Genomic DNA, 24,395 nt, shown 5'->3' with positions numbered 1-24,395 from the left:
CCCCGGCCCTCCTGTAGCCTTCAGGTCCAAGAGACCGTGGTGATGATCTGAGCTGACCTCCAGCATAACCCGGCTGGACAAGAAGGCCTGGCCGTGGAGAACTGGAGTCTGGGGCCTTTGGAGTGATCGCTGAGCTAGGCAGGGAGCTCTGGGCTTGGCTTAAGAGCGCCCAGCAATGGAGAGCCAGCTGCATCCCTTGGGAAGTCGTGCCGGTGGTTAATTACTCTGCCCGCTAACCAGCCTGGGTCCGGCGGTCTGCCCTGTTACTGCCCTGTGCCAGGCCTCGCCACCCCAGGCGGGCTGTGCTCCCCCCATGTCCCGGCTGGCTTGTCACTCCTGCTGGGAGCCAGGAGGTCCAAATTGATCCAAATTGTCCGTGAGGCCTCCCGAGCTAATGTCCGTGCCCATCTGAGTGTATAGACCACCCACCTGGCAACCTGCCTGCTGCCCCATCCCACCGGAGTCTCCCCAAGGGCTGGTGCCTGTGAAATTCCAGCTGCTTGTTTCTGATTTAACCCCAGCGTTTGTCCAGCTCCCTTTCCACCCCATGAATTATTCTCTGGGCGCGACGTGCAGCCGTCTTTCATTTCACCCTTTCCGGCGGCAGCCTCGGCCTCGCTCATAAATATTTCCTCTGGCTGCGTGCACAGGGCTGTAATGAAATGATCCGCACAGGAGAAGGCAGGGGCTGGCTGTCCGGGCACTGGGGGAGTGGTTGGAGGTGTCTGTTACAGTCCCTGGCTCACGTTACCACCAGCCGCTGTGCGCGCCGCCCGGATCGTTGGTTGGGCAGACGGTGCCGTGTACAAACCACATGATCGGGGCAGATGAGAATGCCGCAGGGCCCCTGGCAGCGAAATTTCGCGGGGCCCCTCCTTTGACACGGCGCATGCGTGGGGCCTCGGGAAGCGCGGGGCCCAGAGCAGTCGCCCCGCTTGCCCTGCCCTAAATCTGCCGCTGTACGTGATACCAGGGGAGCTGCCCTGGGCAAGAAGGGATGCAGTCGTGGCCTGTCTTGGGATGTTCATTTTGTTACTCAGGGTATGATGGTCAGTCCTGCCAATAGTCCTGGGACCCAGCAACACAAAAGGGCCCAGAATCCTTGAAAGTGCTGCCGCAGCCTCAGTTTCCCCCTTTGTGAAATGGGCTCAATATTCCTTCCTTTCCTCCCTGCCGATGTGTGACTGATCTGATCAGGCTGAAACTCGCCCGGGCAGTGTCCTGTGCAGGGCGTCCCCAATCGCAGCTGAGGCCTGGAAGAGCTCGGATGCGACCGCTAATAATCCCCACTGGGACGTGCACAGCGCAGTGACGGAGCTGCTGCTCCTGGTTCTCTCTCATTTGCAGGCGGGGCCCCAGTCCGCCTGGGCAGAGGAACTGCACTCTTGGTACCAACTCTCACCATAGGCAGGGTCCTTTCGACTTGGCCCCCGCGGCGGGAGTCCCTGGGCTGGCCACGCGTGGGAGGGGAGACCCCTTTTGCTCTTTTCTCTTTCATGGCGAAAGGCTAGAGAGGCGCTCAGGGTGTCTGGTCGGGCCGGAGGCGGGCCCCTGATCCGGTGAGACGAGCGCGCCCGGGCGGGCAGGCCCCCTCCCTGCCGGGCTAGCGCCATAAATATGGAAGGGTTCTGTCTTGCCGGCGGGCGATCTCCCTCAGGGAGAGCTAATGAAAGAATCCCCGGGGCGGGGCGCAGGCTGTGGCACCGAGGGGCGCGGTGGCTGTCGGGGCGCGATGCCCGGCCCTTCCGAGCGGTCTGTTCGTGTGCCTGTGGTGCGCCCGGCCCTCCAGCGGGATGGCGTTTGTATTGCCAGCGTTCCCCTCTCCCTGGGAGCCGGCTCTGTCGCTGGGCGCGGGCTGGACGGACGGGGCCGTCTCTGGATAACGGTCCCACGGAGCCAGGGCCGTAGGGGAGGTGGCTTTGTCTCTTTCCAGCTGTCTGACGCGCGGCTTCCTTTGCTGCTGGGTACCGCAGGCTGCCGGCTGCTGGTGCAAGTCTTGCCTTGTGCAAACGCCAGTCGGAGTCACCTCGGTTAGCAGGCTTGCAAGCCCCAGGGGCTGGCCTCGACATTGGGTGGTTTGCCAGGCAGCAGGAAGGGGGTTTCCAACACGGCAGTGTGGTGGCTGGGTGGAATGGAGGCTCCTTTGGTTTTGCAGCAAAGTCCTGCTGTGCCCATGAACGGGGCAACTGCGAAATCAAGCAGCTGAAAGTCAGAGGCAATTGTCACTGACATGAACCCAATGCTACGAGGTATATTTTCCAAACACGTGCCAAAGCCAACAGTGGGGATCATCCAGGCACTGTCGCTCTACAAATGCAAGGAGAGCCTGGCAAGCGAAGTAAAGAGGGGGGATTATCCCCATGTAACAGATGGGAAAACTGAGGCACGCTGCATTGACCCAACTAGGGAGCATGCGTATGACAAGCTGTTTGCTTTGCTGCTGGGTACAGCCAGTGCATGGGAGCGCCAGCTCCGGGCTGGCTTGGGTAGCGACTGCATTGTTAGCTCGGGGAGCACCTGTGCATGGCGCCAGACAGACAGCACGGAAGGCAGGGCCCCTTGGCTGTGGGAGTCATGGTCTAGGGCCAGCGATGGGCACGGCTGACATTCAGCTGGAGCGAGGGCTGGGAATGGGACTCAGACTGAGGCAGGGTGGAAGGGAGCTCGGGGGGACGAGGGAGGGCAGACCGGCAGCCTGTCAGCAGGAGAGAAGGGCTGGCTGGACTCTTTCTCCTGGGGGTCGCACCGCAGCGGGCAGGGGCAGTCGGATGCCAGGGCAGCCGCACTTTGCAGCAAACCCGTTTTGTTCGGGGGCAGGAAGCCGGCCGTGGGGCTCCCAGGCAGAGGGAGGCCGTGCTGGGCTCTCCGGCAGCTCTGAGCAGGGCCCTGAAAGGTCGTGGGTGCGGGCCCTGTAGCAGCCATAGCCCCCACCCCATGTGACCTTGGGGCAGTGACAGCCGCGCTCTGCGGGATAGCCCCACGGCCTGGTCTGGCAGCTGAGCAGGAGCTCAGACATTCAAGGTGCTGAGACGCTACCGCGAGGGGGCCGCAGGAGACCACAGGGTGGCAGCGAGAGCTGGGAGACGGGGGATGATCGCCAGCCTCGTTCATCTCTGCGGCCCCAGCAGCTGGCCCTTGGCGCGGGTCAGCTGGCCACAGAGTGTGCGCGGCCTGCTCGGGGTTATTCTACCTCCTTCCTGAGCCCGGCGCCCACCCTCTGCCCCGTGAAACACTGGTGAGCGTGCACGGCTGCCGGCGTGAGGGGCGTGTGCACTCACTAGCATGACATGCGGCCAAGGCGGGCTGCGTGTGCCGAGAGTCGCACGGCAGGCTTGGGCGCCAGGCTCATGCCCAGCCCCTCCACTCCCCTGTCAGCCCTTCGTGGCGGGTTCCCCTCGTCGCTGCTGTGTCTTCACCTTGGAAAGGCTGGGGGGTGCCGTGTGCGGGGGCGTGAGCAGGGACAGCGTCCCGAACCAAAGCCACGCCAGCCCTGCCCTCTCATTTTACAACAGGGAAACTGAGGCACAGAGTGTTTCAGAGACTTGGTGGCAGAGCGGGGAACAGTGCCATGTCGGCGGTTGGACAGCGCCACTTCCCAGGGTGGGAGGTGGAGGGTGGCATCCTGTGGGACACGTGCTCAGCTGCACTCCAGCTGTGTCCTGGCTTAAGAAAATCCAGCCAGCTGGCCTGGGGGTTGGGCGTGGCCGCGGAGAGCCAGCTGCTGCCAGGAATCCCATCTGCAGCCGGAGCTGGGGAAATACAGGGGGGAGCCTGGAGCAGACGGGCCGGGCGCTGAGCCAGGGTGTCTGCACGAGGATAGCTGCCCGCCCCGGTCCACTCCTGGCAGGTTCCCTGTGGGGCACTGGAGGGGCCGTCTGCCTTTCTGGACCCAGCAGCCTGCCCATGGCACGGCGCCCCCTGCTGGTTAGACTCTGGGAGCAGCGTGACAGCTGGCTGAGCCCCCCCCCGGTCGGCACACGGCCTCAGAGAGCCACCCGATGAGGGGCAGAGATGTCCCGGGGCGTGGAACCTGGCGAGAAGGGCAGCGGGAAAGGGACAGGGAGAAGGCTCGTTCTTCGGCTCGGCTTCCCCAAGCAATGGGGCGATGGCACCGGCTCGCCCCTCCCTGGCATTGGCCTGGGGGGGGGGAGCTCAGCGTTCACGGGGTTGCACTGCTAGGCAGACCCTGGGAGGTGTCTGCATGTGCATGGACGGTCCCATAGGGAAAGCTCTCTGTAAGGCGCTAGCCAGTGGAGCCTCACAACCCCCTGCCTCTTCTCACAGACGGGGAAACTGAGGCAGGGAGCGTTTCGGTGACCTGTCCTGCTCAGTGGCAGATCCGGGACAGCGCCCAGAAATCCTGACTCCTGGCCCCTCCAGTCCCTGACCGGCGCTGCTTCCTTTGCATTCCCGGCGGTGCCCCGGGCCCGGCCAGACGTGTGCGTTTGTACAAATCATAGATGCACAGGAGCGCCCCAGGCAGGACTCCTCCTGGGCAGGCAGCCAGCAGCCCGCGAGCTGCCAGGGCCGGGCCAGCAAGCACATCTCGCCAGTTCCTTCCGCTCCAGCCTGTGTCGCTTCCCTGCATCCTCGGCAGCCCCGTCCCCTCCGTGCCCGCTGGCGCGTCCTTGTGCTTCGGGCGCTGGTGTGGGACTGCAGCACTCCTCGGGGAGCAGGGGAGGCGTTGCTCGGCAGCCAGCATTCGCCTCGAGCTGATGAGGCCGGCGTGCACGGGGCCAGCGGCGGCTGCTCCCTGTGGGCGGCCTGCGGACAGCACGGTTGGCACGAGGGCGCGGGGTCCTCTCCGGAGAGCGGCTCCGCTGCCCAGCTCTCTCTGGCACCGGCAGAGGCCAGAGCGCAGGGCTCCCTGCGAACGGCCCCCCCCGGCTGTGACGTGCCTGGGAACGGGCGCAGGGGCTTGCGGCTCCGCCGGGGGAATCCCGCCAGCTGGCAACCCACCTCGTCTGACCTGCCTCCTGAAAAATGCCTGCTCGCATGGCCAGGCCACGGGGCCTGTTCGCATCAGGGCTGGGGAAGAGGGGACCCGTCAGCGGACTCCCAGGATGGCGGGTCCCCTCCTGGCGCATTGTGCCCCGACTTGGGCTGGGCCGTCTCTGGCTGCGGGGGAGGGGGAGTGACTCCGTCGCGGGCAGGGGTGGTGGAGGGCTTGGAACGATTCCCTGCTGTCCCGGGACTGCCCTTGCGAGCATGCCCGCGGGGCGGGGAGCGGGGTGCAGCGGGGCAGGGCCGGCCTGGAGGAGAGCTTGGGCACAGCGTAGTGACGGGCAGTCGTAGCAGCGAGAGTGGGAAAGGTCTCTGGCAGACGAGCCGTTTAACTCCTTGGTGACCAGTGCAGGTGCGCTCCAGACAGAGAGTGGCTGCTCCCTGAGTCTGGGCCACCCTGCACCTAGCAGGCTTCTCCGGAGGTGCACATGGCGCCGGCCAGGCTGCCCAGAAAGAGGCAGCAGCTGGTCTTGCATTTGGGACACAGGATGGAAGCTTAGACGATCTGGGGTCTCTTCCCTTGGGCAAGTCGCATCCCGTCTGTGCCTGTCCTGTCTGCGTAGATTGTAAGCTCCTTGGGGCAGGGGCCATCTCCTGCACAGTGCACACAGCCCCTCACTGGCTGCGGGGCCTGGCGCGTCAGCCTGTTTGGACGGGGCGGGTCTGCAATAACCACCATGGGAATGAATTGCCCGGGGAGGCTGTGGAATCCCCGTCTCTGGAGATATCGAAGGGCAAGCTGGACAGACACCAGGCAGGGGTGGTCTAGATGGTGCTGGGTCCTGCAGGGAGGGCCAGGGACTGGACTTGGTGACCTCTCGAGGGCCCTTCCGGGCCTAGGATTCTGTCAGCCCGTGCTGATGGGTAGGTTGCTCCCTGGCCCTACGTCAGGTCAGCCTGTCACAGCAGGGATTGTATTCGCTGACTCCAGTGTTCCTGCCAGAGCTCCTGGCTCGGCACGGAAGTTTTACAGGGACGTGGCTATTTGGCCTGGGCTCCGTCAGGTCCCAGCAGGCTGTAGCCAGGGCCCTGAAGTCGCTGATGTACCTGCGGGTGGCACACAGGAGACCATGGGCCCTGCTGGCTCAGGCCGGGATCCTGTCCGGTGGCGGCGCCTCGAGGGCGCCGTTAGTCGCGTGGCTCTTTCTCTCTCTGCTTTCAGATGCCCTGATGTTTGCCCTCGGCGGGAGAGAGCAGGCCTCCCGCAGATCTGTGCATGCACAAGCCGTGGCTGCGAAAGCCCAGTAAGAGGTAAGTGCCGGCGTGGCACGGCCACAGAGGAGGCGGCTTCCAGAGCCCGAAGGGCCCTCCGCGGGAAGGGGAACGCGTCACCACAGGGGGGTGGCCCCTTTCGCCCTGCTCAGCGTAGAAATGCTCTGGGCCCAGAGTGGCGCCTTCCGTCGGGGGTGGGGAGAGCCTGGGACACTTCGTCCTTTTAAACTCCAGCCAAGAAGGGAGACTCCCTCTCGCCCCCTTGGCGCTGCTGGAGGGAAGGGGGCCCACAGGGGTGGGAAGCCAGAGACGAGGCATCCCTTGGAACCGGAGAACAAGCCCTTGTCTGACTGTGCAGTGAAAGGCAGGTGGGCAGGTTCGGGTGCAGGCTGACAAGCGGAGCCGAGCCTGGGGCCTCTGGCGCCCAATGCACGAGCCACTGTCGCCTGAGCTAAAAGCTGGGCCCAGGAGACTGTCTCTCCCTGTAAGGGGTCTCCGTGCCACAGCCAGCAGGGGCCTGGGTCTCACCGGCCCCTCGTCCCGGTGCACCGTTCCCGGCGTCCCTCCAGGGCCTGGGTCTCACTGGCCTCTCGTCCCGGTGAGCCGTTCCCGGCCTCCCTCCAGAGCCTGGGTCTCACCGGCCCCTCGTCCCGGTGAGCCGTTCCCGGCGTCCCTCCAGGGCCTGGGTCTCACTGGCCCCTCGTCCCGGTGAGCCGTTCCCGGCATCCCTCCAGAGCCTGGGTCTCACTGGCCCCTCGTCCCGGTGAGCCGTTCCCGGCGTCCCTCCAGGGCCTGGGTCTCACTGGCCCCTCGTCCCGGTGAGCCGTTCCTGGCGTCCCTCCAGGGCCTGGGTCTCACTGGCCCCTCGTCCCGGTGAGCCGTTCCCGGCCTCCCTCCAGGGCCTGGGTCTCACTGGCCCCTCGTCCCGGTGAGCCGTTCCCGGCGTCCCTCCAGGGCCTGGGTCTCACTGGCCCCTCGTCCCGGTGAGCCGTTCCCGGCGTCCCTCCAGGGCCTGGGTCTCACTGGCCCCTCGTCCCGGTGAGCCGTTCCCGGCGTCCCTCCAGGGCCTGGGTCTCACTGGCCCCTTGTCCCGGTGAGCTGTTCCCGGCCTCCCTCCAAGGCCTGGGTCTCACTGGCCCCTCGTCCCGGTGAGCCGTTCCCGGCGTCCCTCCAGGGCCTGGGTCTCACCGGCCCCTCGTCCCGGTGAGCCGTTCCCGGCCTCCCTCCAGGGCCTGGGTCTCACTGGCCCCTCGTCCCGGTGAGCCGTTCCCGGCGTCCCTCCAGGGCCTGGGTCTCACCGGCCCCTCGTCCCGGTGAGCCGTTCCCGGCGTCCCTCCAGGGCCTGGGTCTCACCGGCCCCTCGTCCCGGTGAGCCGTTCCCGGCGTCCCTCCAGGGCCTGGGTCTCACCGGCCCCTCGTCCCGGTGAGCCGTTCCCGGCGTCCCTCCAGGGCCTGGGTCTCACTGGCCCATTGTCCCGGTGAGCCGTTCCCGGCGTCCCTCCAGGGCCTGGGTCTCACCGGCCCCTCGTCCCGGTGAGCCGTTCCCGGCGTCCCTCCAGGGCCTGGGTCTCACCGGCCCCTCGTCCCGGTGAGCCGTTCCCGGCGTCCCTCCAGGGCCTGGGTCTCACTGGCCCCTTGTCCCGGTGCACCGTTCCCGGCCTCCCTCTGAAGGGCAGCTCCCGCAGGGGCCGCACTGTGCTGGGAGGCCCCCAAAGGGCCGAGCTGGTTGAGCGAAATGCCTGCGTGCGCCCCGTGACCCGTGCAGGAGCCGCGGCCATTCCAGCTGTGACCCTGGGCCCCCGCTGCATGCCGGGGCCTCATGCGCCAGCCCGCACAGCTGTGAGAGCAGCCGCATGCCGCCTCTCTCTGCGCGCCAAGCTGGCTCCCCTTTGACTCCCCTTCTCTCTGCTCCCACTAGAATGAGTGACAGCGACCCCCAGAGTTGGAGCAAATGGGTCTGGCTGCTCGCTCTCTGCCTTGTCACGCTCTGGGGGAGGCTGACGCTGGCCTCGTCGCACCACAGAAGCCATTCAGGTAGGCGCGGGGCATCTCCTGCTGCATTCGGCACGCCCTGCCTGTGCCCCAAGAGCACCGTGCATGGGCGGGGGGAAGGAGGTTTGGGAATGGGGTGAGGGAGCTATTTGCCGTCGGAGCGGCTTCAGTCACACCCGTGGCATTGCCCTCGTTTTATTAGCCCCACTGGCCCCCAGCTCCCCTGCAGACTGTGCGCACAGCGAGCTGCCCGGCCAGGCGGCAGAAGGTAGCCGGGAGCTGAGGGCAGGGCCCTGACCCTGGTGCCCAGGAAGAGAATGGGGAGTAGCGTCCTGCCCAACACAAGGGCTGGCTCGGTGAATGGAGAGCCTCGTGGGTTCCCGGCAGGAACGCCGGGCTGGCCCCAGCCCCATGCAGGAGCCAATGGCCGTTGTCCAGTGGGGTCCCTGTGTTCCTTCTCACCCGTGGAAGAGGTGTCCTGGTTTTCACGCCAAGCAGTGACTGCGGCTCCTTGCGTGAATAGCGTCGTTCAGCCTCGTGGCCCTTTGCTGGCGGGCACCGGGGGCTGCTTCTGAGCGCTTGGCTTGTCAGTCTGGAGCGGATTCCGAGTTGCACTTAGTTTGGAACAGGCCCGTTCCCAGTTGTTACGGTTTGCTGAGCCTCGCCACTTCTTGCCTCGGATTTGGAAACTGACTCACCTCTTGACTGTAGCAAAATCTAAGGCATCTATGTTTCAGGTCTGCTCATGTCCGGCGTTGTGCTTGCTGAATGGTGTTAGCCATAATGATGGTTGGGAAGGACGTTGTGCCAGCTCGACGCGCTGGACTTGGAGCGTTCATTAAAAATGAAGCGTTGTCCCTTTGGTTGGGAAGGAAATCTAAAAATACGAACTGAGTGCGAGGTCACGTTGAGCCCAAATCACATGGCAGGACGCTCGCTCTGAGACGTTAGCGTGTGATCGCATTGTACAGCATGTTCTGAATGCACCTGCCACCCATTCCCGTCTGTGAACGTCAGTAGCGTTCCTGTGTGGATCTGGATTCTCCCAGTGTGTGTAACTCATCTGATTTTTTCAGGGTCCTGGGCCCACGCGACTCCACGGGAGAGTTAGTAAAATACTGGTGGGGTTTCATAGCATGCTGGGGAAAAGGCCTAATGCTTGGAGACTGGTACTGGCTTAGGCCTGACTTGTGACTTCCTAGTGCTGGGGAGGAACTAGATGGCTGCAGTCGTGAGTTTTTGGGGCGGGTGTAAACGTGGGTGTAATGACGCAGCCCAAATGTCCTGATCCAGCCGGCAGAGATGCGTCCCAGGTCCCGAGCCATCTCCCAAGTGAGAGGTTTGGGGCGCTGGGCTGGGGGAGCACAGACAGCTCAGACGTGGCAGGGTCCCAGGGTGAGCTGGCCTGATCCCTGCTTGCTGCAGCCCCGCAGCCAGGGTGACGCACAGCTGGCTCCATCGCAAGGCATCTGGCTTCCAGCGGGGTTTGCAGAGCGAGGGCGATGGCGAGGGGCTGGATGATGGGCAGCGCTCGGGGCAGAGGGTGTGCAGGCTCTGCTCCGTTCCCAGCTGCCGCTGGTGAGGAAGCTGGCGATGCGGGGCCTGTGCCCTGCAGTTGATTTTCTATGCCTCCTCTGGAAGCAAGCCCCTGGCACGGGGTGCGTAACCAGGCTTTGGCTCTGAGCCATCAGACGCATCCAGTGTTAGGGTTGTGCTAACGTGTCCCCCCCGGTGTCCCATGGCTTCATGTCTCCCCCCATTTTCCATTCGCCCCAGGCTGCAAGCCTTCCCCCCGCCAGTCCAGGACAGCAAGAGGCATCGCTTCCCCTCCCCGTGCTGCTCTCAGCCAAGCAGCCCAGCCGTTGCCTGGCCCCATCTGCGGGCACAAAGCGTCAGGCCCCTTCGGAGCCGCGAGATACTTCATGCATAGGGCAGGAGCCTCCGTGCGAGCCCAGGAAGGAGCAGGGGCCGCACGTTGAAGGGGCCCAGAATAGAGGCTTACAACAGAACCATTCCCCATGGCTAGAGAGGGGGCAGCGGCCTGGGCCAGACCCTCTGACACGGTCTGTGCTCGGGAGAGGAGAGAGTTACGTGTTAAACCGGCTGCTCTGTGGCACGACCCTCCCCCAACCCTCCTCCCATCTCGGTAAAACGGCTCCAATCCCATAATCCCCACCCGTACCTGCTGGCACTCAGCCAGCTGCTCAGCGTTCCCTGCGCCACGCGCTCTCTCACCTGTGATGATAAACCCCCGGATCATCTCTGCTGTTCCCTTTGGCAAGAGCTTGGGCATCCCTGGTCTCCTAGTATGGCCCCAGAGGTGCTCTTGGATCGCTGGGGGTGAGGTCTGAAACAGAAACTACTGCCCTGACGGGGTGCACGCCTGCCAGACACGCTGGGGCAGGAGCGTGCCGGGCGATCGATGGAGGATTTGCAGTGTTTGCGGATGTGTTTGTTCAGCTAGACAAATACACAGAGGTGTTTAGTTTAGCATCACGCGCTGTCTGCTATCGCAGCCTCTCCCCGGAGTACTCCGGATGGAGACAGGCAGATAGATCGCTGGCAGCAAGCCTTCCCTTTGGTCCGGATCACATTGCACCGAGTGTAGAGCCATGACCTCTTCTTGGGATCCAGCCACTAGCAGGAGGATTGGGAGCACAGCAGCGGATGCTTTAATCAGGTCTCTGTCCCCTCCATGAGAAGGAGCGAATGTATAGTTCTGTGGATGACACAGCACACACTTGCGGGCCTAAAATGAGGTGCCTGTATTCCTGCTGGTCCCATTTTCAGAGGTGCGGTGGCACTTCTGAGCATCACGGAGCAACTGCTTAGCCGTAGGGCTGGGGTGTGACGTAAATCCAGAGTCTACGCTGCTTTGTACGTACGTTTGTGAAGAAGCATGTTGTGTTCGTGCCTACGGGTGTGTGTGTGTGTGTACGTCGGTGTTGTTTTGTGCGTGGGGGCGTTACACCCAGATACAGAGCCCATCGGTAATGGGCATTTTGCCTAAGCATGAACCTCAGTATTTAGCCCGAGTGCTCACAAAGGGTCTGAGGGTATGTCTACACTACCCCGCTAGTTCGAACTAGCGGGGTAATGTATGCATACCGCACTTGCTAATGAAGCCCGGGATTTGAATTTCCCGGGCTTCATTAGCATAAGCGGGGAGCCGCCATTTTTAAATCCCCGCTGCTTCGAACCCCGTGTAGCGCGGCTACACGGGGCTCGAACTAGGTAGTTCGGACTAGGGTTCCTATTCCGAACTACCGGTACACCTCGTTTCACGAGGAGTACCGGTAGTTCGGAATAGGACCCTAGTCCGAACTACCTAGTTCGAGCCCCGTGTAGCCGCGCTACACGGGGTTCGAAGCAGCGGGGATTTAAAAATGGCGGCTCCCCGCTTATGCTAATGAAGCCCGGGAAATTCAAATCCCGGGCTTCATTAGCAAGTGCGGTATGCATACATTACCCCGCTAGTTCGAACTAGCGGGGTAGTGTAGACATACCCTGAGGAATGCTGGAGCTGGAGCTCTTGGGTTTGGCCCAGTCTTGTCTCTGTAGAAATGTCTTTCCACACTCCCTGATTTTCATGATATTAATAGAAGTTCTCACTTCTGGGGCAGTGCCGTTCTCCTTCCTTCCAGCCGTGGCTTGCCGCTCCCTCACCGTGGGCGAAGAGTTTCAGGCTGCGGTGGAGGCTGATGGATTCTCTTCCATACCCTCTGTCACGGCTCCTTCCCCACTCTGGCATGATAAATGCAGAAGTGGGGGCCAGCAAGTGTACCCCAAGGCCTTATCTACCAGGCTTTGGTATAAAACTTCCCCCCAAGATCTTAAAAACCTAGATCTTGGGAATAAAACTTCCGCTGCCACCACCCAAATGTTGCTAAAGAAACCGGGGAAAGATCATTTGGGAAATCTCACCCCTAAAATAAAAATCAGGGCACACAATTAACCACTACTAGGTTAATAAAAAGAAAAGGAAGAGCTTTTATTATTACAACAATATTCCTGTTGCAAACATAATGACTAGATAGGGAGGTAACAAAATATACTCATGGAGAAACTCCATGGGCCTAGAACTTAGTTACAAAGAAAAGCCAAAACATCTCTTAAGCAGTGCTAGATCTCAGATCCCATACCCAACCCTTAAAACAATAAAACCTAACGAAACTACCTAAACTTTACCCTACTTACAGAAAATGAAGAATAGTGTCTTGGAGAGAGAGAGAGAGAGAGAGAGAGAGAGACATGCTTGCCCCTCTCTGTAGCTGCAGAGAACTCACCCAGAGAGACAAAAGGGAGAAAGGAAAAACCCAAATTCCTTTGTCCCAGTTTGAAAAGTCCCACCTACATTCCTACTGGTCACTCCACCTGGCTAGGTGTAGTTAACCCCTTAATCCCCAGGCTGCTGGCTAACTCTCATAATCATGACACCCTCCCTCCCGGTTCGTACAAGGAGCCTGTCAGCAGGGGTTACGTTTCGTGCCACGTTTTCAAAAGGCTGGGCTGCCACTTTTGGGTGTCGTTTGACCCTGAAAAATCTGCCCTTCCGTTTCTGCACCTGGAGCTGACCTGCAGAGGGGGAACTGGGCACTCGCGTCCCTAGCGCCCGTTTAGGGGGTGAATCAGAGCGTTAGAGGGGTGCGTGATTTGCCTGCATGATTCATTTGCAGTTGCAAATTTCACCCACACAAAGCGGTTGCTGGGCACCTCCTCCCCCCCCCCCCCCTTCTTGCATCAGAAGACTGGCTTAAAGACCAAATGATTTTTTTAAAAAGTGAGACACGTGTTCTGTGTTTTGAAACTGTCGGGGTCCCATTTCCCCAGCTTTTCTCTGCACCCAGGAGAGCTAGACAGTGCCTGTGTTTTAAATGAAAGCTGAGGCTCTTGTGTAATACAATTCTAGGAGCTGAGGCTTTGAGAAAAGTACCCATTATCATAAGGCTTGCGGTAGCTGGCAACACTGTTGGGAGCAAACAGGAAACTTAGCATCTCCTAGAGACTGCAGCCAAGATCAGGGCCTCCCTGTGCTAGGTGCTGTACAGACAGCGTGAGATTCAGCCGTTGGGTCATGGAGCTTGCAGGCTAAGCTCCTTGACCAGGGTGTCGTAGTAGATCAGTGGCAGAGCTGGGATTGGACCTCCCAGACCCACGTCCTATTCACACTACTTCTTAGCAAGGGGACGGCTGGAATAAAACCCTCCGTTGGGAACGTGGATGGCGGTGGGGATATCCTGAGACACAGCAGCGGTTTGTGAGGTCAGAGGCCCAGGGCTGGAATAAATCCCTCAGTCCTCACTCCAGCCCGTTGCATTTGCAGATTCTCTGCTCCCTGCCCCTCCTCACCACTGCAGAGTTTCAGATTCGCTCGCGCACAGGCAAGCAAACAATGAATTTTAAAATCTGGCCTGGGAACTAGGATCCAATCGCCAGTGTCCACCTAGCACGCGTCTGGAATCGCTTCCGTGATTACGAGGCTGGATTTAAACAGCCCCAGGAATCAAGTGCGCAGATGAAGACGGGTCTAAACAGAGCAGGGAGGCACTTTGGTGAAGGATGGCTCCCCGGGAAATGAATCCCCTGCTCAGGTTGGTGGTCTCTAACTGGCAAGCTGGGTTTGGTGGTCCATGCAGTGCGCTCAGTAAGACGTTATCAGCATTGCCCGATTGAACTCGTTGGCACGTTCGCCGCAGAACGAGTGGGGGCCAGTGGGTTTAGTCACTCGAGGGTCTGAGATCGGCGTGTGGGCAGGCCCCAGATGTGCGTTTGGCGTGGTGCAAGAATGCCGAGCAGCGCGGTGTTTGCTGATCGGTTGCCTCTTGCCTAGGGTGGGGCGTCCCGCAGCACTTGAGCTCTGTACATGGAGATAGGAAGTTTCTCAGGCCCGGGCTACATGACACGAGAAAGTCAACCTAAGATAGCAACTCCAGCTATGAGACTAGCCTAGCTGGAGTCGACGTACCTTAGGTCGAATTTCTGCAGCGTGTCCTCGCGGTGGGAGGTTGACGGGAGAAACTCTCCCGTCAATTTGCCTGGCTCCTCACAACCCCATGGAATAAATACCAGGGTCAATGAGAGTGCCATCAGTGGTTGATTTAGCAGGTCCTTACTAGACCTGCTACATCAAATCCCAGGAGATCGATCTCCAGAACATCGATCTTGGGCTAAGTGTAGACTTGGGCTAAAAGACCTGTGCTAACGTATGCAAGTACAGGTTTAACCTCTCTAGGCCAGCACCGTCAGGGTCCAAGTAGTGCCAAACCAGAGAAGTTGACAAACTATGGGAGGTCAGTCTTGCCTAGCAACATCACCAACACTTCCACTGCTCACTGGGCTCTTAGGAGACATGTAGGGGTACGTTAGAGCTAAAGAACAGCCCAGAACACTGGGAGACAGGGCTAGTGGCTGTTAAACTTTATGGGACCTCAGGACGCTTTGCCCCACCCATGCTAAGTGGACACCCAGCTAACTCGAATCATGCCGGAGCACGGATGTTACAAGACCAGGGAGGCTGAACATGTAGTAGATGAGAGGCAGGGCTCACTGCGGGGGGGCTCGCTAGCCCCGTGCTGTGCAGGTCAGCTCTGAGACTCTCTTTATGGTGCTTTGGTTGATGACTTGTTGTGAGCCCTGATGGTGGGTAGCTGTTCCTGGCTGGCATGGGGAGGCAGCCACAGGGATAGGAGCCCTGGATTCTAAGCTGCCTGTTGCATCCGAAGAAGTGGGCTGTGCCCCGGAAGCTCACGATCCCATCGACATGTTTCGTTAGTCTGTGAAGTGCTACCAGACTGTTGGTTGGTTTTTAAGTGTATCCTGTGCAGACTAACTCGGCTGCCCGCTGCAGCTTCTGTTTCATTAGTGCCGCTGCTCCACTCCCGTTAAACATCAAACAGGCCCCGTTCGGCTGAGCAGGAAAGATTGCAGCTTTGAGCAGGAAAAGGGCTTTGAACAGGATAGAAGGCGCAGGTCCCAAAGGCCTTTGGAAAGGCTGGTGGGCAGAGCCCCACCAGGGACACAAACACCCCTCTGACGAGTCAAGCAGAGAGGAGCCGGAGCAATTCTCTTGGCTGATGAAACTTGCGCGTCTCTTCCAAACCTTTCCATGCCATGAGCTGTTGAGCTCCCTTGCCCGAGTGTGTTTGCACAGGACGTGTGGGTGAGCTGCCAAGCCAGATTCTCCAGGGCCCTGCGCGTCCAGGGCCCAAGAAGTGTGAGATGCTTCCATTCAGATGTAGTCATTTTTCACCCAATTGCACGGGCAAAAATGACCGGCCAAGGGGTGGGACAGCGGAAAGTCAGGCTTGTACGGCAAAGAGAAGGGTCGAGTAGATCATCTGACCCATCTCCCTGCCAGTGCAGGATCATTCCCCATTGAGCACCGAGGAGGAAATTTGCCAATCTATTTATGAGATTTTGATGGCAAATTTCTATTTAAAATAAATGGGAATTGTCTGTCTTAATCATTAACAATAGTAATAGTCACACCCAGCCCTAATGTCATGGTTTTCATCAGTGGATCTCCAAGTGCTTTACAAAGAAAGGTATTATTGTACCCATTTTACAGAGGGGAAAATACAGGCAATGGGAGGGAAGTGACCTGGCCAGGGTCACTCAGCAGGCTAATGGCAGAGGAGGGGGAACTAGAACTTAAGGGTCCTGCACTCCAATCCACTAGGCTACACTGTCTCCCATTGAGTGGCTTTGCGAATCTGACACTTGGCAGCATGATGTGTAGGAGGCTCTCTGTTTCTGTGCCAATGTAGCTCTGTACGGACACAGAGAGGAGTGAATCCTCACACCGGTGTGTGTATGTCTGTGCCCTTGGGTTTCTGTGTTGAGAGAGTCGGTAGGTACACGTTTGTAGGTGTGACCGCACTGGCCTTTGCGTGTGTGTGACTTTAGCAATGGAAACACAACATGCTCTGTTGTCTCTCCTCGGCAGTGCTGTAAAACCCCCCACAGAGGTGCAGCAATAATGAGCGATAAAACCAGCCCTGGCTCTCGCCGAAAGCTGTTTAATAATGGATACGGAAGAGACAGGGACTGAGTTTAAAATGTGAATTATTTAGTGAATATCAGTAGTTGTGGCGTACCAGGCAGTGCTGCTTACATCACAGCTGCCAGGGGATCAATGGACCTGTCTTCAAATCTGTGCGGCTCAGAATTTCATCTCCAGGTTGAGGCTCTTTGGGGCAGATGGCAGCAGGCAGGTTGGTACCCAAGGTACTGAGGACAATGCTGAGATATTACAGTTGTGATCCCAAAACTAAGTGATTGGGCAACAAAGTGGCAAATGAGATTGAATGTTGATCAGAGCAAAGTCATGCACATTGGGAAACATAATCCCAACTAGACATACAATATGATGGGGACTAATTTAGCTACAACTACTCAAGAGAGAGATCTTGGAGTCATTGTGGATAGTTCTCTGAAAACATCCACGCAGTGTGCAGCGGCAGTCAGAACAGCAAACGGAATGTTAGGAATCGTTTTAAAAGGGGATCGAGAATAAGACCGAAAACATCTTATTGTCTCTCTATAAATCCTTGGTACGCCCACATCTTGAATACCGCGTGCAGATGTGGGTGCCTCATCTCAAAAAAGATATATTAGCATTGGAAAAGATTTAGAAAAGGGCAACAAAAATCATTAGGGTTTTGGAATGGGTCCTATATGAAAAGAGATTAAAAAGACAAAGGGGGATAGGATAGAGGTCTATAAAATAATGACAGCTGTGGAAAAAGTAAATAAGAAAAAGTTATTTACTTGTTCCCATAACATCAGAACTAGGGGTCACCAAATGAAATTAATAGGTTTACAACAAACAAAAGGAAGTTTTTTTTTCACGCAATGTACAATCCACCTGTGGAACTCCTTGCCAGAGGATGTGAAGACCCGGACTTTAACAGGGTTCAAGAAAGAACAAGATAAATTCATGGAGGGTAGGTCCATCAAGGGCTATTAGCCAGGATGGGTAGGGATGGTGTCCTTAGCTTCTGTCAGAGGCTGGGAATAGGTAATGGGAGAGGGATTGCTTGAAGATTCCCCATTCTGTTCTCTTCCTCCGGGGCACCTGGCATTGGCCACTCTTGGCAGACAGGACACTGGGCTAGGTGGACCTTTAGTCTGACCCAGTGTGGCCCTTCTTATGTTCTTACCTCAGAACACCTGCCGCGAGCAGCTTCCCGGGTTCAAAGGCGGTAGAAATGCAGATCAAGAGATAAGAGCCAGACAAAGGGGAGAATGCAGGCACAGAGAGGGGACGTGACCAATGTTCCCTCTAATGCCTTCCACCCATGTGCGGAATAAATGTTACCATATGCACCAAGGCATGTGTGGATGTGCACCACCTGTAGAAACATGTGCTGCCGGCTGTGAGTGGCTGTGGGCGCTTTTCTGATCAGCTGGGCAGCACCTGAATCTCTCCTGGGCAGCTGCCCAAGTGCTCAGCTACCAGGGAACACTGCTCAAGGTCATGCAGCTCCCGCTAGGAATAGGGCCCATGTCTTCTGATGCTTACTCCATTGCCATGGCCATGAGTGCATAGTGCTTCTGGTCGGTGCGGCTGGGAAATTAAGGGCCTCCCTGGTCCGAGGTGAGCTTTGGCTTCCTAGTCGGGACCCACGGGTGGTCTGTGCAAAGCTACTCGCCAGGGGCATCTGTGGGGAGACTCAGCCGCATTTCAGCCCCGCAGCAGGAGACCTGCCCTGGAATAATCTGGCTTTGCATCCCTATCGGTCTCAGCTTCTCTTTGCTTAGCGACGCCCTGCAGGTGTACGCCGATGACATTTCCATCCACCGAGCGGAGCTGGGGCGAGGCAGCTGGTGTCCTGTTGGGCGATGCCGTCGGCTGCTCGCAGGAAGGTCCCCGGAACAGGACAGCGGGTGCGTGTGGTGTGTACATGCAGGACACTGTGTGCTGCTAGGAGATGGGGGGGGGGGGTCGGAGAGGGCTCCAGGGGAGGCGTCCCAGTGAAGTTGGAAGGAAATGCCTGTGAGCAGCCAGGGAATTGTCCTGGGCGCTCTGCGGGTTTCCCACTGCGCCGTGGGATTTGCCTTTTCACACAGAGCCAGGAGGAGGTTTCTTGCGGCCCAGTGGAGGAAGGAAGCACCTGCGGGCGAGCTGAGAAAACCCTCTTATTCCCAGCACTGGTCTCTTTGTGCACAGCCCACTGACCTCAGAGGGAGACCTAGCACGGAGCGGAGCAGTGCAGCGCGGTGTGAGCAACAGCTGCCACCGCCCGCATCGTCCTGTCGCTCGCTGAGTCTCCAAAGCCACCCGCTGCAGCCAGACTCTGCCCTGACGAGCTGCTGTTCACTTGGCCGTGTAGCAAGGAACAGCAGAGTTGCATCTTCCAGGCCCGGGAGTCCAAACATCTGATGCCAAAGGATTCACTCGCATCACGTAACACCCCTTCCGCCCAACAGCTTCCTGATCTCACCGTGGGAACTGGCCTCGCACAGAGCCTGGCCCACGTGGCCCTTGGCTGGGAGGAGGCAGACCCAGTCCCAGTGAAATCAGAACGGCCCTGACCTTGGCTCACGGGGAATGTGTCTGGAGCTGTGGAAATGTCGCTCCCTTTTCCCATCCCCCGTCGTCTCCTCTCTCTGTGGCGCTTGTTTCGCCTGCGCTGTGCCGGCGGCAAAGCCTGGGCGCAGGAGGTTTGCTTGTGGTATTGTCAGCCGGGCGGCCGCCGAGCAGGGCTACACGTCTGTCTCAGGGCAGAAGGGCAAGGCCCTGCTGACCTATGGCCGTTAAAGAGGGTGCAGAGCAAGGGGCTGAGAATTTGAGGGTCTTGGAAAAATCCTTGGAAAAATCCTTCTCTTCTTTTTATTCCCTCGGCACCTGGGGGCACCAGCTGAGACCTGGGCTCTGCTGAGCTGGGCCCTGGGCAAACACGCAGTGAGACACAGACCCGGCAGCGTGCAATTTAAACAACGGCCGGATCGGCACCCCCAGCGTGTGGACAGGTCACTGCAGGGCCAAGAAATCCAGGGCCAGTCTCAGCTGGGGTAAATCGATGGGGCACCCTGGCACTGCACAGGCAGCTAGAAAGTGCACACAGGTGTCCTGCCCAGTGTTTTAACCACGGCACTTCCGTCCCCGCCGAGGGAGCTGAGCCCTGCCCCTCCACTCAGCAGGAGAGGGGGGAAGGGCACGAATGCTGCAGGCCTCCCCCTTGGCTTTCCTCAGCCTGGTTCCAGTGCCCAGTGACTCAGCCAGGCCCAGAGCCGGCGGCTCCCCGGCGTTCCCACTCCTGCGCTGACCGACGGGCCTCGAGCACCACGCTGGGGCCACGGGGCCCCTCCATGGAGTCGCAGGCGCATCTCTGCTGTCCTGCAAATGCCAGGGAGCTGGGCTCATGCCCTGAAAGGGGCAGTGCTGGCAGAGGCAGCCTGTGATTGGGGAGACATTTCCCCCCCTTCCCCACTCAGCTCCTCCCTGCCCCAGGTGGCCGGGGGTCACCCCCACCCTGCGGGCGGCACGAGGTCACGGCTGGAGCAGACCCTGGCCTGTGGCGGTGGGGGGGCGCTCCAGTCCAGCCGCAGGGGAGGGGCCGCCCTCCCGCCTCCCCCTTTAACCGGTTACACAATATGCTAACGGGCTAACCGGTGAAATGGGATTTCCATCCCTACTGCCAAGCCCACCTCCCTGGGTCTCTCTGGGCCCTAGTCAGCACGAGGAGCTCGCCGGGAGCCCCAGCTGGTGCACCCCTTGGGCCAGCTCTCCTGGGGCTAGCGTGCTACACGGAGCCGGGTGGCTGGAACCAGAGGTGCCCTGAACACAAACCTGCCCAGCTGCGGCTGCTGTCCATGGTGCTGCAGCTCCGTTCAGTGCACCAGCTCGGGCAGAGCTCGCACGGGCACCTCTGTGTGAGCTGGGAAGCGCTCCCGCATGCGGATGTGCCCGTCGCCCCAACGTCTGTCCTCAAGCCCCAGCCTCTCCCTGGGCGTGCTCCGCGCCCTTTGCTAGCCAAATGCTACGGGCCTGGCTCTGGCCTCGGCCCCTTCTTTCCTGGCTCTGCTCCCGTTTTGTTGCTGAGCTGGGCCAGGGCAGGTTCGTGCGGGGTGTCGAGCACTTTGCACGCCTGTGAGCGCCGCGTGCTAGTGTATTGCTCTGTTTGCTTTCCTGGCCCACGGCACCCACTGAGGGCTGCAGGGGGTGGGCTGGGTGCTGGAGGAGGAGGCGAGCAGCTGTTCCCGGGCCCACGGGAGAGGAGAGAGCAGGCGTGTCCCAGGGGTGGTGTGTGGTCGCCTGGTCGCTGCCCGGCCCTGCCTGTTCTCTCCCGCAGGCTGTGAATGCCGGTGTCGTGCCTCTGCTGATGGGGCTGTTCTGTGTCCTCCCTTAGGCCCCTCCACCTCATTTCCATTAAGCTGCTTGCCTGTGGAGGGGAGATTTTGCTCTGCTCTGGGCAAGGTGGTCCAGGACTCTTGCTAACGGTGAGCAGCCATCCAGCCTGCTGTGGAGAACTCAGACACAGGGTCACGTTCGCAGGTGCTTAGCCTGAAACCCAAGGGCGGAGTTTCGGGAGGGCAGGGGGCAGCAGCGGTACGCTCCGGGACGCGACTTGCTTTTTTCCCGGTGCCCCGGACTGTCAGGGAGCGAGGGCGAAGTACTTGCGTTCCGTGCATGCCTCCTGGCTGGTGACGGGAGGGGCCGAGGAGTAAGTCACAGAACACAGGCACTTCCCCTCGCTCCCCGACAGTTCAGGGAACGGGAAGAAAAGTAAGTCGCATCCCGGAGCACATGGCTGCCCCACCCCCAACTCCGCCCTTGCTTAAACCTGTGCGTAAGTCCCATTGACATTGAGGCTGCTCCCCTGAGCTAAGGCTGAGATGTTCTCTGGGCCCGCATAAGGCCATTGGGCTGGGAGAAGGGGGTGAGTGGTTTGGTTTGCTGCGCCTCCTCCTTTTAAACTATTTATACTAGTGGCCTCCTGTAGTGAAAGGCACCAGTCTGCTCCTAGGCAGTCCGGAATGACGCCTGCTGTGCCCCTTCCTTCCTCCTAAGCACGTTGGCTCCCTACCTGAAAGGAAGAAGGTCGCGGGGACACATGGGCACGCCCCGGTGTGAGAACGCCACTGGGTCTGCTGTGGGTCTGGCCCTTCCGGTCTGTACTTGTCTGTGCTGCCGGGGGTTGTGCTAGGGCAGGCAGGACAGTGCGGGAGCTCACACAGCGACTTTGGAGGGCGTGTGACGGAGAGCCTTGTCGTAATGGGTTCCCGGAGCACTGAGAACTGCTCAGGCTCTCCAGCTGGCAGGGAGCAAGCGCTGCTCGTAAAGAAGGCGCCAGCGTCCGTCCCTGAGACATGCAGAGAGGGGACTTGATTGCAAAGGAGAGCAAGGAGCTAAGCAAAATGTTAGCAGCTCCCTGTGGCGAATCGGTAATGTCCAGGGGCACAGGTGCTGGAGGGGTGCTCTCAGATCTGCCTTCACACAAGAACCTGAGCCTCAGGGTGGCTGCCTGTTCCTCAGCTTCCATGGCCAAGCCCATTCGCTTCTGGCTTGCCCTGCAGTCTGTCACTCCTCCGCCTGGGAAGAGCCAACCCTCCGTTCCCACCAAATGATGCTGGAGCTTAAAAGAGGCGATGGAATGTAAGGCCGGTGCTGTTATTCCAAAGCGCTCCCAGGCTGGGTAATTGTGTAATTGTTATGGGCAGGGATGAAAGGGAGGGTTCATTAGCAGAAAATGGCCCTGACATAACAATAAATAAAGCCCAGTGAAAGGGATGGAAATTGCATAATCTATACTGCCTGGCAGCCAGATGACGGGCGCTATGCTGGCATGTCCGTTTAACCCTGGCAGCTCTGGCAGCTTGAATTCGCACTGGGACTTTTTCCCAGTCCTAGGCACCAAGGTTCCCTCTAAGCTGTCTAAGAAGCCCTGCACAGAGCTACCTGTCCCCTACCCCAAATGGGAGCAGCCCCAGGCATGCTGCAGCAACGCAGCTCCCTGCTGGGGCTGGAGGAGTGGGCCTGTTCCCCGGCTGTGACAGTAGCGCCTAAAGCCCCTGTGTTCTGGGCCAGCCCTTCCTGGCATGGGGGGGAGGGGCCCTTCCTGGCTTTGCACGCTGCCTCCCCCCCGCCCCCCCCCGGCGGAGCCACATTGCTGAGAGCGTGGGGCAGCTGTGTTCCTGTGCTACCCTCGCCTCAAAGCTCTGGCCCCACAGTTCCTATTGGATGGAAATTGCAGCCAATGGGAGCTGTGAGATGCCTGCAGATGAGTGCCTGGGCTACCCAGGGCTGCCTACCCCCTCCCACCATGGGAGCAGCCCCAGCCCTGAGCCCCCTACATCCCTAGCTCCTTCCAGAGCCCCAGCTCTGCATCTGCTCCATCACCCTAGCCCCCTCCTAGACACCAGGCCCCAATGCTGAGCCCCTAACTCCCACCCAGCCCCCCACCCCAACCTCCAGGCCTGAGACAACTCCTGCCCTCCACACCCCTCAGACCCAGCCTGGAGTCCCCTCCTGCCTCATCCTCCCCACCCTGACCCCCTCCCACACTCCAAACCCCTCGGCCCCACCCTCCGCCACAGGTCGTCCATGCGCAGTGCCAGTGTGGAGGGGAGGTGCTGCACGTCTTCTCCATGCTGTGCATACACAATTCATTCCCCACCTGGGTATAGCGATTAGCGGGGAGGCAGCTGGATGCTGTTACCCAGGTTCCTGCCGCGACTCCGAAGGCAGCTTTGCTGGGGTTATTCCCACAGCCACAGGGGGCAGCCTGGCCCGTGTTCTCACAGATGGGCACCCCACGAAGTGAGGCACCCGCTCGACATGGCCTCACCGTGCAGGGCTGCCCATCCCCACAGCGCTCGGAGACTTAAATGGGAGCTGCCAGCGCTCCCTGCCCCTGCAGCCCAGGCCTCTTTCATCAGGGCCTGTCCCTGGTGAGGCTGGCCCTGTGATTTCAAACGCCCTGGTGTGGAAACCGTGAGCAGCGTGCGTTGCATGGAGGAGCACTGGAGAGTGGGAGGCGGCCTGTGCTCCCAACTTCATGATAAGGGGCCGGAGCCTGAATTTGTGGTTAGAGCAGAGTCCCGTTGGGCAGGACTTGGCGGTTCTTTCCCTGCTTTGCCACACATGTGCTACATGACCGAGGAATCATTAACCCTCCCTCCCCAGGTAGAGCACGACTCCTGACACACTTACCACCTCCCAGAGGGGACCTGCTGCCTCCTGCGCCCTACACCCTACCTCCTGTCCCCAAACTCCACCTCCTGTCCCCTAGACCCCGCCTCCTGCCCCCAAACTCCACCTCCTGTCCCCTAGACCCCGCCTCCTGCCCCCAGACCCCGCCTCCTGCCCCCTAGACCCCGCCTCCTGCCCCCAAACTCCACCTCCTGCCCCCTAGACCCCGCCTCCTGTGCCCTACACCCCGCCTCCTGCCCCCAAACTCCACCTCCTGCCCCCTAGACCCCGCCTCCTGCCCCCTAGACCCCGCCTCCTGCCCCCTACACCCCGCCTCCTGCGCCCTACACCCCGCCTCCTGCCCCCAAACTCCACCTCCTGTCCCCTAGACCCCGCCTCCTGCCCCCAAAAGAGGCCAGAGAGGACAGGTATGGCATCTGGCCCCACCCCTACAGAACGTGCTGGCTGGCTATGGCTCTGTCTACACTCAATTGGCTACAGCGGCCTGTTGCACTGCTTTGGGGCAGGCAGCCACCAGGAGGGGGTCTATACTCCGCCTTTGGAGAGGCAGGAGCAAGACAGGAGAATTCTCCCGTTGGCCTCGCGCTGTCCCTGCCAGGGGCAAGGTTAGGGTCACTGCGCCCCTCGAGGGGGTGCAGCGCTACACCCCCAGCAGAGAACAGCTCTACCCCCAGCCCGATGGGAGTAGGGGGCAGATGTTGAGCTCCCCGCTTGGCTGGCCTGGCCCAGAGCTGCTGGCCGCCAGACGGGGGTTCGCGCACACTGTGCCAGTGGAGACTGCAGCGCTTAGGAGTAATTGATTAATATAGACAGCTGCAACATCGTGTCTGGGAAGAAATTACCCAGTGAGGCGGCAGTGCCTCTGGTGAGCCACCCCGCTCTAATGCGCTGTTTGTTCAGCTCAGCGGCGGCTCGGCACAGACAAATTCCTGGGTTAAGGGGATATCAATATTTGATGCCTTCCCGGGGCGGTAATTATTTGCCAATCTGCAAGCTGGCGAAGAAGGAAGAGTGCGGTGTCGGGGCTGGT

General features: G+C 59.9%; 1 protein-coding gene across 3 annotated transcripts in view; it reads left to right on the top strand.

The window, feature by feature from the left end:
• TAFA3 (TAFA chemokine like family member 3) overlaps nt 1–24,395 on the top strand; it is a 49,961-nt gene that overhangs the window by 10,975 nt on the left and 14,591 nt on the right. For all 3 annotated transcript variants that reach the window (XM_075909964.1, XM_075909963.1, XM_006118781.4), the window contains 2 exons: nt 6,167–6,255; nt 8,135–8,250. In XM_075909964.1, the coding sequence (XP_075766079.1) occupies nt 6,221–6,255; nt 8,135–8,250 (151 nt within the window). In that variant the 5' untranslated portion in view covers nt 6,167–6,220. The remainder of the gene's footprint in view (nt 1–6,166; nt 6,256–8,134; nt 8,251–24,395) is intronic.

The sequence above is a fragment of the Pelodiscus sinensis genome, chromosome 27 (assembly GCF_049634645.1).
Source record: "Pelodiscus sinensis isolate JC-2024 chromosome 27, ASM4963464v1, whole genome shotgun sequence".
NCBI classification, from domain to species: domain Eukaryota; kingdom Metazoa; phylum Chordata; order Testudines; family Trionychidae; genus Pelodiscus; species Pelodiscus sinensis.
The sequence above is the reverse complement of the archived record's forward strand: the minus strand, read 5'-3'. Positions and strand labels throughout refer to the sequence as shown.